General features: G+C 43.0%; 1 protein-coding gene across 3 annotated transcripts in view; it reads left to right on the top strand.

The window, feature by feature from the left end:
• Positions 1-17147, top strand: part of Glg1 (golgi glycoprotein 1) — a 141538-nt gene that overhangs the window by 111575 nt on the left and 12816 nt on the right. For all 3 annotated transcript variants that reach the window (XM_010644404.2, XM_010644405.2, XM_019210698.1), the window contains exons 11-19: positions 660-813; positions 3154-3291; positions 6455-6541; positions 7635-7697; positions 8345-8458; positions 9406-9494; positions 11435-11552; positions 12938-13030; positions 15661-15798. In XM_010644404.2, the coding sequence (XP_010642706.1) occupies positions 660-813; positions 3154-3291; positions 6455-6541; positions 7635-7697; positions 8345-8458; positions 9406-9494; positions 11435-11552; positions 12938-13030; positions 15661-15798 (994 nt within the window). The remainder of the gene's footprint in view (positions 1-659; positions 814-3153; positions 3292-6454; positions 6542-7634; positions 7698-8344; positions 8459-9405; positions 9495-11434; positions 11553-12937; positions 13031-15660; positions 15799-17147) is intronic.

The raw sequence follows: 17147 nt of genomic DNA, 5'->3' as shown, positions 1-17147 counted from the left end.
GAGTTAAGAGGAGTGGTTTTACTAAAGAAAAACTTGAGTAGAAGACTCCATTTATCTTGCTATTTCCTGATTTTGTTGAATCTAATATATATAAACTTGAACTACATTCATACTTAGGAAAAAGTACTTAGTAGGTAGGTGTGGTGGTGTTTGGGAGGCTGAGGCAGGATTGCCAGGAGTTCAAGGCCAGCCCTAAATACATACAGGACCCCACATTAAAAAAAAGAAAAGAGGGCCAGTGATTCAGCTCAGTGGTTCTATCACCTGCCTCACAAATGCATGGTCCAGAGTTTGATCCCCCTACCAAAAGGGAAAAAAAAGAGAGAAGAAAGAGTAGTTAGTAAAAAGTGGTGAACTCTGCTCTTTCTCTTTCAGCCCAGGCATGTGAATACCATCTTCACGTAGTATTAGGTAAGGTGGGTAATTTATGTGGTCAAGATACTGTGAAGGTAGAATGTAAATCTTACGTGTGAAAGTTAACAGACTTCTACAAATTGGCCAGTGTGTCCAGTGAGAACAACGTTGGGGAATATACTCTTGCTGTCTCCACATTGCTGGTGGTGATTACCAGCAATTTACACAAGCACGCATCTGCCCAGCCCATAGCACATGTGAGAGGGAAAAGCATAGGAAGTACCAGTTCTCTTTCCACCTTATAGGCTGGACCCAGTGTTGTACCGCAAATGCCAGGGAGATGCTTCCCGGCTGTGCCACACCCACGGTTGGAACGAGACCAGTGAGCTCATGCCCCCGGGCGCCGTGTTCTCCTGTCTGTACAGACACGCCTATCGCACGGAGGAACAGGGACGAAGGGTATGCCTGCGCCGGCCAAGCTGGCTTCTTTCATTTGTTTTTCAATCGATTGCTCCATAGTGCTCTGGTTTCTGTCATCCTGGCAGATTTCTTTAGTATATTTGGTGGGGAAGAGATTGCACCTGCAGTTGTTTCCCAGCTTCTGCCCCTCTGATTGTGTTTTAAAAGGTGAGCATAGGAACATTTCAAGGTTTTTTCTTTCAGTTACTAAGATCTGAATCCCAGTGGGCAATTAAATTTTTCTGTCTTAACTTTATTTAGCTGTACAGATCCATTAGAAGCTTTTAGCTAGGATCCAAATGGTTCTTTAGCCTTCTGTCCTGGAGGGCTGGACCCAATGCCTATGTGAACACGGTGGCTCTGGTGATACACTAGTCGGAGCAGACTTCCATGTGCCAGTCTCTCAGCATTTGTCTGTCCTACTTGCTACCTTTGGACGCAGTGTTGATTTGTGCTTAACTCTCGGGCAGCATGAACTGCCTTGTGGTATCAACCTGCCTTACTGTTTGTCCTCGCTCTCTAAGTGAGGACTGCCTGCCTATTACCAAGGGAGCCCTGCATTTGTTGCAGAAAGAATCCAGAGTATTACTTCATGAGTGTTTTTACAACCCCCCTTCTAGGCTTAGTGCAAAGGGATGACTGGCAAGGATCCAGAAAGAGGAGACTCAGGTAGAAAAATGCTCTACTTCAATTGCTGCAAGCCTAACCAGTTTTTATACTATGTAAGAAATATGGGACTTTGTTACATTTTTTTCATATAGTGAACCTGTCATTAACCCCAGGGGCTCCTGTATCTGGCATCTGGCTGGTCATAACAGTATGACATTCCTTCTCTTATGAACGAAGAAAGGGATGGAGCTGGGGATTAGCTCAGTGATACCACACATGCTTTGCAAATGCAAGGTCCTGGGTTCAATCTCTGGTACAAAAAAGAAAAGGATGGAATCTTTTATTTATTTTTTTGATGTGTATGTGTGGTTCTAGGGATGGAACCCAGGGCCTTTGGACTGAGCAACAGCCCTTGTCTTTTTTTACTTATTTTTTTATTTTTCCCAGTACCGGTGATCAAACAGGACCTTGCGCTTGTGAGGCAGGCACAGCACCACTGAGCTAAATCCCTGGCCCCTTACTTTTTTATTTTGAGGCAGTGTCTCACTAAGTTGTCCAGGCTAGGCTTGAACTTGCAATTCTCCTACCTTAGCCACCCAGAGGGCTGGCATTGTAGCAATGTGCCACCAGTCCTGCTTGCAATAGCTTCAAGAAAAACTGCAGGCCCTATGTGGTGGCATACACCTGTAATCCCAGCCCAGTGGGTGACTGAGGAAAGAAAATCACAAGTTCAAGTGCAGTTGGGGCAACTTTGTGAGACCCTGTGTCAGTAAATGGGGCTGGGAATGCAGCTGGGAATGTGCAAAGTCCCAGGGTGAGAGAGGTAGGTGTTAAAAAATTTAGATGACATTCTCATGACAAAATTATCTATTTTATAGAGACATAAGTTTGTTACCTTAACAGTTCAATCACTACCTCTGTCTAGTTTCAGAATCTCCCATGACTCTAAAGGAAACCTTACGCTCATTAAGGAGTCAGGTCCAACCCCTGCCCAAGGTGTACTGACTGTTCAGGAAGAGAAACTCGGTCTGCAGTGACAGCCTTCTGCAGTGCCAGTTTTCCCCTGTCCCCCTCATACTCGTCTAGAATAATCTGGTCCTGACCTAGTGACTGGGGCTCCTGCAGTTGCTCACTTTATTGGTCAGTTTGAACTCATGCTTCTGAACCAAGTATGTGTTCTCACCTGAATTGGATCCAAGCTCTCCGTATGCACAGAGTTGCAAATTAATTTTGTTAAACAGAAACTATAACCTAATCTGAATGGATCCAGTTCATTTTTCTCAGAATATTCTCAGAAAAGTGTGTCATTTTTTATAGTATATTAGAAAATGACAAATATAGAATTGCACTCCAAGAGATAGGGACTTTAAACGTTTCCTGAAACATTTAATTCTTATTCCAGAAGAGATCAAGATAAAAAGTTTCTGAAATTACATTGGTATCTTGGTTCACAAACTTAATTCTTCCCATGATTCTGGTCTCAAACCTGATTGGACGAGAACCGAAATCACTTCAGTGGTGAGGTTCGGTGTTGACCTCCTGAGGAAATTTAATGCAGTTCTTGTCTAGTTCGGTTTGTGACCAGAATTGTGGAGAGGATTGAGTTCATGAACAGATTCCACTGTAAACTACAGGGTTATTTGTTAGTTCCCTGACAACAGGTTTGCTCTGCTAGAGTCTTACTGTATTTGCTTTTTGCCTTTAAAGCCTTTTGCCATTTTTCCTGTGCAGCTGTCTCGGGAGTGCCGAGCTGAAGTCCAAAGGATCCTGCACCAGCGAGCCATGGATGTGAAGCTGGACCCTGCCCTCCAGGATAAATGCCTCATAGATCTGGGGAAGTGGTGTAGTGAGAAAACAGAGACTGGGCAGGTAGGTGACAGGGCACCCTGATCTCTTATGATAACAGCAGTGCTTTGTGTAGGGCACACAGTGAAGTGTATCTCAGTGTTTACTTCATAGATGTGATTTGTTATATCGAGTGTCCTCTCTAGATGAAGTGCTTAGGAAAATATTCTTTGGTCTTATGTTAAGAATAATTATACTTTTTTTTCAAGCTGGGCTTGGGGGTACATGGCTTTAATCCCAGCATTTGGAAGACTGAGGCAGGAGGATTGTTGTGAGTTTAAGGAGAACCTGAAATACATAGCAAGATCTCAAAAAAATAAATAAATAAAAGGAAAAAACAATAATTGTAATTTTCCTAAGTAGCTTTTTCTTTTAAATTATGGGTGTGTGTGTGTGTGTGTGTGTGTGTGTGTGTGTGTCACCCCTGAGCTAAATCCCTGGCCCTGGTTACTATATTTTGTAATTTATTATTTTCCCTCTTTATGTTACCCCTTAGAAGGCTTAGAACCAAAGATATGGCCTGCTTCTAAAAAGTATTTAAGGCAGTTTTGTACTAGGCTTACTACTGGCTCCATCCTACCTTCCTTAACATATTTTTCCTTTTTCTTTCTTCTTTTTACTCACTTTTAGTTTGTTTTCTCTTCCCATTTTCTTCTTTTCTTGTTTCTTATAAGCCCCTTTAAGTCCTTTTCAGATAAGCAAAGTATAAATGTATTCATATGTATGGAAATATCTACTGATATACATGCAGGGTACAGGCCTTACAACAGCAGTAAATACCCATAATCCCAGCATCCAGGAGGCTGAGAAAAGGAGATTGCTCTGAAGTCAAGGCCAGCGTGGAGCACATAGTGAGTCCTTGTCTCAGAAAACAAAATAAAAAAAGATACATAGAAGTAAACTTAGTTGGCCACATTGAATCTCAAAGAAGTATGTTGAATTCAAATCTAAGCCTGAGTAGCATTTGTCCCCTTTCTCATACCCTGTCCATTTAGGAAAGCACGTAGGAGTAGCTCCCAAGAATTACGGGCGTGCTGTGAATGGTTCCTTAGGATTATTTGTTTGGTTTGGGGGAAAGAAAGAACAGTTCTACAGGCGCAAGTTCCTTGGGGGAGTCAGCATGTCTTCCACTATAAAGTAGGGTAACTAGCAGTGATCATTAGCTCTTCATTTAAAGCATAGTAACACTAGAACAAGGAGTAAACTCGGGCTTCCAGACTCCATTTGTACCTCGGCAGTGTCCCTTCTGGAGTGAAAGTGCTAAAAAGTCGCATGTATGAGAGAGCTGGACATTTAAAAGAAGAACACAGCTGCCTCCTAGGTCTGCAAGGTGGAGAAATATCTATTTCAGCAGTCTGATTTGTGAGCCTGCTACAGTTCTATTGCCTTTATTGTTAGGAAATGCCTGTCGTCTAACTTTCTGCTGCCTCTGTTCAGTGGAACAAAGTTTGTGTTCATAGGGAATCCCAGGAGACAGTTTCCTTCATCCCCCCTGTGCAGTAAACATCAAGAAAGCTGCCCTGAGTTGCAGCCTGTCACCGAGAAGCTAAACCTACCTCAGAAAGGGTTCTATGAATAAAATGTTCCCCTTAGTCATTTACTTATTTTATTCCTAAAAGTGTGGTGTTTCCCCAGTCCCCACCACTTTCTGGTTGTTGTATGATTCCTCTAACCCTTCTCCTGTCTTCCTGTTCTAATTCTAAACAGTCTTAGAGACTGGTCAGAGCTGACGTTACATACACTTAAACCTCTAAACCTCAAAGCACAAGGACCTGAGTTCAATCCCCAGTACCCCCCACAGAAAAAAAACCTCTAAACCTAGAAAAGGAATAGTGGTATACTAAGGTAGCAGGGTACCTCCAACTAGGACAAAATAGCTTTTTTTTTTTTTTTTTAATTGAGTTTATTGGTACATTTTAGGTATACAGTACAGTTACATTCATTATTGGGATCTTGTACCTTTACATGAGAGGTCTTGGTTCTCATTTTTTCCCCTTGTCCCTGCCCTCCTTTCACCCCCTCTTCCCCTCCCCATTTACAAACACTTTATTTCTATTTTTTCATTTTCTCATATTTTTTATTTTCCCTTATTCCCTTTCCCCTACCCTTCCCACTGTCCCTACACCTTTAAGCCCTTTTCTTGCTATTTCACATTGTTAATTATCTCATTAGGATCTTATGTACTATTACAGTTTTTCACACCAGAGAAACTATTCAGTATTTACACATGTGACTTATTTCACTTAGGAGTATATCATAGCAAAATAGCTTTTAAATATCCAAACTCTTAATATGCTCACTTGTTTTTGGAATTTTCCTTACAGGTCTGGGTTAGAGATTTGACTTACAATAGCTTTCAGCTCTATTTATCCTATGTTCTGGGTCCCCAGTCCCTATTTTGCCCATAGTCTTACCATAATCCATGTCTTTCGCTGTGAATGTGTTGCTCAGTGATCATTGTCAAAGAGCAGATTTAAAATAGGAGGTAAAAATCATCAAAATACAGATTAAAAATGGAATGGCAGGCTTGGCCTAGTGGAACACACCTATAGTTCCAGCCCTTGGAAGGCTGAGGCAAGAGTTAGAGTTTGAGGCCAGCCTGGGCTACATAGTGAGTTCAAGGTCAGCTTGAACTACATAGTGAAATACTGTCTTAAAAAAAAAGAGAGAGAGATGGCAGAATATTGATGAGGTGGGATAAAAGTCTGGTGCAGTTTTAAACTTTGAGGCCATTAGAGGTCTGACTCTTACTAGACTTGTGGATTTGAGCTTCCATGGGATTGTGCCCTCTTGGTCACCCTGCTATATCACATAGTTATCTTTTCAACAGTCTGAGTGTGGGGAATCAGAAAAAGCACGATTTGTACAATGGAAGACATGCTGACTACCAAGGAACTTGGGCCTGTTCTTCCTTTCCCCCAAACCAAGCAAATTATCCTAAGAAATCATTCACAGCACGCCCGTAATTCTTGGGAGCTACTCCTACGTGCTTACCTAAATGGACAGGGTATGATAAATGGAACAAATGTGTTCTGTATAGTAAGGTAGTTTTAAAAGGAAAAGGAGCCAGGCATCGTGGCACATGCCTATAATCCCAGCTCTTGGGAGGCTGAGGCAGGATAATCACAGCAAGTGTGAGGCCAGCCCTGAAGTACAGAGTGAGACCCTGTCTCCACTTTATATGCAGGAGCTCGAGTGCCTCCAGGACCATCTGGATGACTTGGCCGTGGAATGCAGAGACATAGTGGGCAATCTCACCGAGCTGGAGTCAGAGGTATGTGGTGTGCAGCTCCCTGGAAGAGAGGGGCTGCCGATGCTCAGTTCTGTTTCTGCATTCTCAGGAATGTGGATCCCCTTCAGTCAGAAGCCTACTCCGTGTCTCCCCATGCTTATAAAGAAGGGTGCTGTGGTGTCTCTGGACCCATCCCACTGCTCTGCACAGCACTTCATACAATTAGCCTTTCAGTTTCTCTCGTAGAGTTATCATAATGGCTAGGCCTTTCTCCCCTCTCGAAGAGATAACTGCTGCTCCTCCCATCTCCAAATCAGCCCAAGAGTAACTCAGGCAGTTATCCCTGTTCTATTCTCAGAACCACTAAGATAGAAAATATGAGATTTCAAAACCTTATAAACATATTAGTCAGAAATAGATATATGTGGCAACAAGGCAACTCAAAATGTTATTTATCTTGTGGGGCAGAAATCAGAAAAATAACTGCTGTTTTTTCATCAGAAGCCTTTTTTTTTTTATTTGTCAAAATTGGCAAGATATAAAATTACATTTCTTTATTAGTTGTTCACTTTCTAGTTTTCAGAAGTTTGTTGCCTCCTCTGGTTTTCGACCTCTATCCCATTTTCCTGGTCCGCATGGCTCTGTGTCACTGTCTCATGGAGGGTGTTGCTTGCCCAGCAGTGCAAGTCCTTATCTGGTCACAGTCAGTGACCTGGTCATGAACTTACAACAAAAGACAGGTGTGAGTTGCCACTATTTTCAGTTTGAACTGCTTACTGATTCCAAAATTACTGTCAAATACTTTTCTTAATTCTGCCTGCTCTTTTATTGAGGCAAAAGAGCAATCTGCCTTTAAGAAATTTATCTTTCAGAACACAGTGGAGGGGGCCAGGGATTTAGCTCAGTGGTTCCGTGCCCTGCCTCACAAACACAAGATCCCAAGTTTGATCCCTGGTACCAAAAAAAAAAAAAAAAAAAAAAAAAAACACACAAAAACCAGAATACAGTAGAACAGCTCCTAAACATAAATATTAAGACTCTTTGCCCATCTGTGCTGCTGATTGAGGAGAAACTGCCTCCTCTGAACTCTTAGCTCTTGGAAAGCAGAATGATTCGTGTATTTAATCCTCTACAGGACATTCAAATAGAAGCTTTGCTGATGAGAGCCTGCGAGCCCATCATTCAGAATTTTTGCCACGTAAGTGATGTCTAGAGGAGCAGGGTTAGAGTTAATTGGGACACTGTCCCTGAGGGCATTGGGTCTCCTGTCTTCAGCTTCATTCCTCCTGGGTGATGGTAGTCAGCTTTGAACAAGCACAAGCTGGAATGGTTAAAGATCAAGAGACAGGGAACACTTGATCGCTTACTTAGCCTCTGTAGGTGAGCAGGGATGTGGGTAGAAACCATACCTCAGATGCCCTTTATAAAAGAAAAGATGTAGCAGATGTAGCAGAGTTGCTTCCTAGGAATAGTGGACGCTTCCAGTTGTTTCCTTTCTGCCTCAGCGGTGAGTGGCTATATCCCTTACTCACTTAGTGAACTACCTGGAGTGTGGAAGTGAAACACATCCAGGAACAATTAAGTTCTTGACTGCAGGAGGCCATGTTGGATATGATCCCAAAAGCCAGCTGTTGGCATTGCATAAGGACAGTGAGTAAAAGCCCTCGTAGTATAGATGCTTGCTGATTCATGCAGCAAAACTTGCTGTGTAAATTTTAGTCTAGTGAAGGTTTACCTTTCCTGGTTTTTCAGGCTTCTTGTATTTTCCTTTATTCATGGGTTAAACTACAAGTGTCACTTATTAATTGTTACAAATGCAGCTTAAATGTGCACTGTCTTCCTCAGGATGTGGCAGACAACCAGATAGACTCTGGGGACCTGATGGAGTGTCTGATACAGAACAAGCACCAGAAGGACATGAACGAGAAGTGTGCTATTGGGGTCACCCACTTCCAGCTGGTCAGTGACACGTGGCGATTGATTTCCTATGTCAGACTTTTTTCTTTTAAATCAAACAACCCAAATTCAGCATTTGAATAAGAAAGTTAAACCAACCAGACATGATGGGATGTGGCTGTAATCCCAGCTACTTGGGAAACTCAGACAGGAACTTCACAACTTTGAGGTCAGCTGGGCAACTTAGCAAGATTCTGTCTCAAAAAACACAAAGGACTAAACGATTTAGCTCAGTAGGGGAGTCCTTAGTATGCATGGGGACCCAGGTTTGATCCCTAGCACTGCACAAAAAAAGGGGGTTGGGGGAGAGGAAGAAAAGGTTAGACCAAAGTCTTTGTAGTTAAACATGTAATGAAAGAAGTGTTTTAGCCCTGCATGGTGGCACACACTTGTAATCCCAGCATCCTCAGAGACTGAAACAGGAGGATCATAAGTTCGAACCCAGCATGGGTAACTTTAAGGTGGGGACCCTGTCTTAAAGCAAGAGATAAAAAGAGTTGGGGATATAGCTCAGTACATCCGAATACTGGGAGGAGGAGGTATTTCATTGCAGCAGGAATTTCCTTCAAGGAGCTGAGATCAGTCCACTGAGGTGATGATATACTTCTTCTCATGACCCACAGCCAGCTTGCACTCCACTAGGGCTAATGAGCTCACTACCAGTGGTCTCTGGATTCTAGTGCCAGAATATAAAAATGACTGCCCAGTTTTGGGGAGTTCAAAGAGAAAAATGCTGAAGCAGGCTGGAAGGTGACTGTGAGAGCGTCCTACAACAAAGCCCTGCAGGAAAATTTTAAAACCTTGAAGGACGTGAGCACCGCATGAGATCTGGAGAGCACTTCCAGCCACGGGAGCTGTGTGGGACTGGGGTGGCACCAGGCCTGTGTCACGCCCACTACTTACTGTAACTCCTCATGGAGCTTCTGATTTCCTTTTTCATCATCTTTCAGGTGCAGATGAAGGATTTTCGATTCTCTTACAAGTTCAAAATGGCCTGCAAGGAGGATGTGTTGAAACTTTGCCCCAACATAAAAAAGAAGTACGTAGCTTTTAAGTGATCTGTTTAATTCCCCCAAGTCCCTCTTAGCCCTGTCTGAATGCCTTCACGTGTCTCCTTTGGGCGTGCAGCCACTGCCTCCCAGGTCTTCACTGCTTCCAGGAGACACCAGCGTGGCAGTCTTATGTGCCCAGCCAGTAGGCTACACGAACAGACTTGGTCTTCACAGGCTCAGTTGCCCAACTGGAGGGATAAGGTGTTAGAGACTCAATTGCACTGTGAATGCAGGTCACTGGCTTCCTCCCATTCTCATCCCATGCTGCTGTCTCTCACTGAATTAGATATCTAGCGGCCGCACTGCATCAGATATCTAGTGAAGAAGCAGAACCAAAATGCGCTAAAAAATTAGGTCTGCTGGGGATTTCGCTCAGTGGTGCTGCCACCTGCCTTGCACGCAGGGAGTCCTGAGTGTGATCCCCGGTACCCAAAAATAAAAGAATAGGCCTTAGTGAGGAGATAGAGGAGCTGGACAGCATGGCTGCCCAAGTGCTTCCGTGACGCTTTTTGAAAAGGCACGTTTCCAGAACCCATTTCCCTTCATAAACCAGGCTGCCATCTGGTTTCTGGACCTCTCAGGAATTAGTTCCACAGGATGGCAAAGGCACAGCCCCAGAGCTGAGAGCAGCATTCCTCTGTGGGCAGGTGTTTCTGACAAACAAGTGTTGAGCTGTGCTCATACACATCTGGCCTTTGCTCCACCAGGAACCTAACCAGCAGTTAGAGCACTGCCTGACTTCCCTGACATACGACTGTGATAAGTTCCACAGACCCCAGTAGAGGGCGGAGGCTACAGATTACACCAAACCCTATATATACCAGATTTTCCCTATACCTGAATACCTGTTGTAAAGTTCCATTTGTAAAGTAGATGTAGTAGGAGATGAATAAGAACAATAAGATGCCAAAAAGAAGGTATAGGATTATTAGGAAATGAGCTGAGAGATAGATTAGCAAATGAAAATACATTCTTTTGGACCAGGGATTTAGCTCAGTGGTTCCGTCACCTGCCCCAAAAGTTCAGGGTCCCGAGTTCAATCCCAGGTACCAATTAAAAAAGAAAAGAGAGCTGGGGATTTAGCTCAGTGGTTCCGCTGCCTGCCTTGCAAGCACAAGGACCCGAGTTCCATCCCCAGTACCAAAAAAAAGAAAAGAAAATATATTCTTTTAAGATCATGATACGCAGTGTATTTCCCACTGGTTCTTCTCTAATTTTTGTTATGAAAAATTACTTTTCATAGAATGGCTTTTATATTTTCTTTATTAATATCTATTTGTAATACATTTTTAAAAATAAATTTTTAAAAGAATAGTAAAATAGCTGGGAATGGTAGCCCACACCTATACTTCCAGCACTCTGGGAGCCTGAGGACTTAGCAAGACCCTGTCTTGGAATTTAAAAAATATAAAATAAATGGCTTGGGATGTAACTCAGTGCAAAGGCCCTGGGTTTCATCCCTAGTACTGTAATAATAATAATAATACAGTAGGCCAATGAAAATAATGCACTGTAATAAAGGGTATATGATATGATCTCTTCTTCCTCCTCTTACTCTGTCTCTCAGTATCTTATTGAAAGTACTGTATGTCTTAGGAATTTCTGTATATAGTTTTCCCTTAAGTCCAGAAATTGCACCTGTTAACTTCAAGGACACACTTTACAGCTCTTCTTTGGCTCATCTAAATTACCAGTGTCGCTACTTTTGTGCCTTGAGGTGATTATTAAATAAAATAAGGAGGGAGACTGCTGTACAGTCGAAGTACTGCTTTTAGCACCTTGAAAAAAAGAGAGACTTCCAGGAAGGCATTGAAAATGTGACAGAGACGATGAATGCCAAGTCCCGGTGTAGTCCCGGCCCCAACCCGGCTCTCAGGCCTCTGCCTCACGTGGCTCGGGCCAGCCTCATGCCTTCTTTGCTTGGCAGGGTGGACGTGGTGATTTGCCTGAGCACCACTGTGCGCAACGACACCCTGCAGGAGGCCAAGGAGCACAGAGTGTCCCTGAAGTGCCGCAAGCAGCTCCGCGTGGAGGAGCTGGAGATGGTAATGGTGTCTAGAACCCAGCGTGGCTGGGGAGGGGCCGGGCCAGCTGGGAGATTTTAGCAGCTGTTATGATGGATGAGATACAGAATCCTGTGCTGAAATTCTACCATGTGACAATTAGCTCCCTTTTGCCCTGTTTTGTTTTGATTTTTGAAAAGGCATTTTTTTTTTTGTACACTGGTTGTGTTGGTACAAGCCTACAATTGGGAGGCTGAGACAGGAGGATTGCAGTAAGTGTGCTCAGTGAATGTAAGGCCAGTTTAGACTACATAATGAGATCTCACTAAAAATATATATACATACATACATACATACCTACATACATATATATATACAAACCATCTCATTTAAAATTTATTTTGTTCTTGAAACTTTTATATTTTATCCTTGAAATATACTTTCTCTATATTCCTCTATCCTGTACTCCAGGGGTTCTTGTCATCTCTTTGACAGTTAAGGATGGACATGTCCTGAAGGATTGAGGGTATCTTCCTCTCCACTGGTGGTGGTTGTGTCAGCTTCACCCTAAGGCTGGTTTCCCTCATAGTTGCATGATGGCTGCCTGCAGCAGCTGGAGTCTACTTACTCTGCCATTTGTCTTCAGCAAGAAAAGGAAGACAAGACAGAAAACCCTTCTTACAGTGAAATAAAGCTCCTTCCCTTAAGTTTGGTTGGGATCTGTGCCTGTGCCCTAACCAGCAGCAGTCCCCAGGGGCATCCGTGGGCTAAGGAGACAGAGCTCACCAAGCAGATGGGACCAGGATGTCCTCCACCCTGTGCACAGGAGGGAAAGCTGCTTGCTTCCCTTTTGAGGTCAAACCCAAACTGTGCTAAAAATCTTTTTTAAATAAATTTTATTTTATCCCATTCCCCCCTCAAGTCTCCTCCCCTCCCTAAAAAATATTTTTAATATGTTTTGTGCTGTAGACCAAACTGTTCATTTTAGTCTAAGCAAAAACTAGTAATGGAGATCAAACACCATTAATGTCCCAAAAGTTACCAGATGTTCACATACATTGCAGTGATTCAGTGATGACTCTGTTTTGGTATAACCAGAAAGGTAGAACCCCACTTGGACATAAAGCTTTTAACTTTTGGAAGCGGTTTTCATGTAATGCTGTTTTCTTTCTCAGCACTCCTCTGAAGAACAGGCTATGACATTTCAGCGTAGAAACACATTTCATTTTGCAGAGAAGGCTCCCAGCCATGTAGCTGTTTGGCAGGATTGGGAATAAATCCCAGTTCTCCCGGTACATGGCCATACTGCTTCCACTTGTAGGAGATGTGCTCACTAGACAAGGTCCAGTCAGCAAGTAGGTCTGCAGGACATTTGACATCTCTAACCTAAAACAAGCCCACCTGTCCATGCTGCCTCTCTCGTACAGACAGAGGACATCCGTCTGGAGCCAGATCTCTATGAAGCCTGCAAGAGTGACATCAGGAACCTCTGTTCGGCTGTGCAGTATGGCAATGCTCAGGTGACTTTTCACTTTGATTTTTTAATTGCAGAGGTCATGCACAGATATCATTGTAATAACTAATTCTTTACTAGTGGGAGGAGACCCATCCATCGTACCTTCCTTGGCCTCATGCCACACCAGGCTGTTCTTCCCAGAGTTCCTCCCCATACTCTTTGTCTCCTTTTCATTTTCTTCCCTCCTTCCAGTTACTTCGTCCTGCCCTACCTTTTTCTGCCTTATAAATTCCTAGTGATACTTCGAGTGCTTTCTCTGTATAGCTTTCCAAGACTCTGTATCTCCAGAATTACCCTGTGTTCTCATTGCACCCCAAGAACTGCCAGCAACATCCCAGCCCTTCTTTATTTTGAGATAGGTCTTGAACCTGGCGGTCTCCTACCCCAACCCCTGCAGTACCCTGGAGTAGTTGAGATTACAGGCTACTATACCCAGCTTGCACACAAAAGTTTTTATTTAGAGCCTACATAAGGATTATCTAAGTTTTTTTGGTTGTTTTCTGCAGTACTACGGATTGAACCCAGGACCTACATTGAGCTACATCCCTGTTTTTTTTTTTTTTTTTTTTTTTTTTTTAAGACAGAGTCTTGCTGTGTAGTCCAGGCTGGACTTGAATTTGCATTGATCCTCATAGGTACTGGGATTACAGGTGTGCGCCACCATGCCTAACTTCAAACAAACGATTTTTTTTTTCTGTACCATTGATCGAACTTGGAACTTTGCGCTTGTGAGGCAGGTGGCAGAACCACTGAGCTAAATCCCCAGCCCTAAACAAATGATTTTTTAAGAATGTTTTCTTGTTACTCAGCTATTCTTTCTAGTTAAGGGCATTGCTGTGGTGTTTTAGCCTCTGAGATAATTATTTTATTATCTTGTATCTACCATTGGGGATGCAAAGTCTAAGCCAATCTGATTCTCATTTGTTTATAATCTGTTCCTAATAAGTTTGTGTTTTTTAGGGTTTTGTCTGGTTTTGTTTTTGTGATACTAAGTATTAAACCTATAATATGCAAGTGCTCTACTACTGAACTATATCCTCACCACTACCACCCCCCCTTTTTTTTTGAGACAGGGTCTCACTATGTAGTTCAGACTGCTCTGGTACTCACTGTGTAGCCAAGGCTGATCTCAAACTCACAGTGATCCTCCTGCCTCAGCCTCCCAAGTGCTGGGATTACAGGCATGCACCACCACACCTGGCTCCTCATCCCTCTTTTAAATTTTATTTTGAGACAGGGTCTCACTATGTAGTTCAGACTGCTCTGGTACTCACTGTGTAGCCAAGGCTGATCTCAAACTCACAGTGATCCTCCTGCCTCAGCCTCCCAAGTGCTGGGATTACAGGCATGCACCACCACACCTGGCTCCTCATCCCTCTTTTAAATTTTATTTTGAGACAGGGTCTCATTAGGCTGGGCCTGAACTTGGCAATTCTCCTGCCTCAGCCTCCTGAGTTGCTGGGATTACAGAGCTGTATGACCATGCCCAGTATGTTTTCTGTTTGCTTTTAACACTATGTAATTTCAGTGAGATATAATTAGGTACACTTTTTTGTTTTCTTTATCCAGATTGGCTCTTTTGATTGCAGAATTCATTTATTTCTTTTAGTTCTGGGATATTCTTAGTCAGTATTCTTTTAAATAATTATTTCATAGCTGGGTGTGGTGGTGTATTCCTGTAATCCCAGCTGCTCAGCAAGCTGAGGTAGGAAGATCACAAGTTCAAGGACAAACACAGGCAATTTAATAAGACTATCTTAAAAAATTTTTTTTATGGGCTTGGGCTAGGCATCTTGGCCCATGCTTGAAATCCCAGTACTTGAGAGATTGAGGCAGGAGGATCACCGAGCATTCAAGACCTGCCTGAATTGTATAGCAAGACCCTGTCTCAAAAAGGGGAGGAGGGTGGCCTAGGGTGTAGCTGTGATAGAGCACTTACTACCTTGTGTGAGACCCTGGGTTCAATCTCCAGTAACACCAAAAACATTGCTTCTCTTTTCCTTTCCTCTGAATTCCTATAAAGAATTGGAGCATCTTGTGCCTGTCTTCCATCTCGCTTTAACTTTTTCTTACATGGCTTCTGATCTTTATTACTTTGTGTAACTACCTGTTATTTTTTTTAACTACCTATTCTTGATTCTTATTTACTGTTATTTTTTGTGTTGTTTTGAGGATATTAAAAGGTATAGCTTGCCCTGAGGGATTGTATTTGTCAAGGCCGAGGATGGGGGGTCTAACATGTACATAGCATCTACGAGTCCCTTCTCATGTGGTGTACAGTGAGTTGAGTTGAACCTCCTGCTCGGGACTCCTGTCAAGTCAGAGTTGTTGCTCCAGCACATGCAAGAGAGCCTCATATGTGCCCCTGAGGAATCTTGACCAGGAATGGTTCTTGAAGGCAGAGGAAACCAGAAAGTCAGTGGGTTCCCTTCCTTCTAGACTCCAGTACAACCTGCTAGTCAGCCTGGATTTTTACACTGTTTGGTCTGGTAATTCTCTTTGCTGAGAAATCTTGGTTCCTGCTGCCTGGGAGCTAGAAACAAGGTGTTTGGGTAGGAAAATGGGGGCATGCATTAAGAACTGAATGCCCTGATTACCACCCCCCACACTTTACTATAATTCTTTATGTCATAGATTATTGAATGTCTGAAAGAAAACAAGAAGCAACTGAGTACCCGCTGTCACCAGAAAGTATTTAAGCTGCAGGAGATAGAGATGATGGACCCAGAACTAGACTATACACTCATGCGAGTGTGCAAGCAGATGATAAAGGTAAGGGCCAAGTGCAGTGAAAAAGACAGTGTAAACCTCTTGCCATGGTGACTTTTTAAGATGTGGTTCCTAGGCCGAATGCACCTGTCTCTCCTAGTAGCTTGCAGGTTCCTGGGCCCCACCCCAGATCTGCTGAATCAGAAACTCTAGCCATGGAGCTGGCCATTATCCGCAGCCTTCCCAACGATGTGATGTGCCTTCAAGTTGAAAAAGCAGAGCTGAGTCATGAATAAATAGATGTGCAATAAATAGTAACTACATAGCTGGTTTTGAGGGTGGTTAAGGAGATGTATACTGGTAAAGCTACCATCCTGTGGCCTGATCAGGTCATCTTCCACCCTCAAAAGATTTGTTTTGTTTTGCTTTGTTTTTGAGAAAGTATCTCACTACATAGTTCACACTGGTCTTGAATTCGTGGCAGTCCTTCTGCCTCAGCCTCCCCAATACTAGGATTACAGTGCACCACCATACCCGGCTAGGATTTTTCTGTTCTGAGGTTCTTTTGCTTTATTCCTCCCACAAATATTCCTTAATCTTAGAAGTTCCTTGATTTGTCCATATATACAAAGAAAGAAACCTTAAGAAAACCAACTTTTAATTTCAGTTTTCCTTTTTTTTTTTATACCAGAAAAAACTTGCTATTTCAGTTAGGCCCTGAACACACTGTATAGTCCAGGTTAGCCTCAAACTCACAGCAGTCCTTTTCCCTCAGCCTCCCAAGTGCTGGGATTACAGGAGTGTGCCAACATGCCTGGCCCTCCTTTCCTAAAAAACAATTTCATAGATAATCATGAGTATCACAAGTGTAAGTCTCAAGCCAGGCGTGATGGCACATGCCTGTAATCCCAGTACCCAGGAGGCTGAGGCAGGAAAATAAAGAGTTTGGGGTCAGCCTGGGCTGCATAGCAGGTTTGACATCAGCCTGAGGTACATAGTGAAACTGCATCTCAAACATCCTCCCAAAAAGTGTAAGTCTCTACCTAGACTACATCTGAGTCCTGAAAATGTAGAAATGCGAGACTCTGGTTTGAAAGAGCGTTGTAAGATTTTATAAAAATCAGTCTACACAGGTCTGGGATTTAGCTGCATGATGCCGCACCTGTCTCACAAGCCCAAGGACTTAAGTTTGATTCCCTGTACAAAAAATAAATAAATAAATAAAAAATCAATCTACAGTCCTCATGCTTGTATTAAAAGTCAGTAGATTATGACACGTGCTTTAGGAAGAGAGGCTTGATGCTAAAGTGCCCCAACTAGAGTTTGTCAGACACTGTGACACTAAAGACCTCTAGATTAAACAAGCAGAAATAGTTTAGGACTAGTCCCAAACTGAACTCTGATGTACAGGA

This window comes from Fukomys damarensis, unplaced genomic scaffold (assembly GCF_012274545.1).
Source record: "Fukomys damarensis isolate Sample0158 unplaced genomic scaffold, DMR_v1.0_HiC HiC_scaffold_32, whole genome shotgun sequence".
Classification (NCBI taxonomy): domain Eukaryota; kingdom Metazoa; phylum Chordata; class Mammalia; order Rodentia; family Bathyergidae; genus Fukomys; species Fukomys damarensis.
The sequence above is the reverse complement of the archived record's forward strand: the minus strand, read 5'-3'. Positions and strand labels throughout refer to the sequence as shown.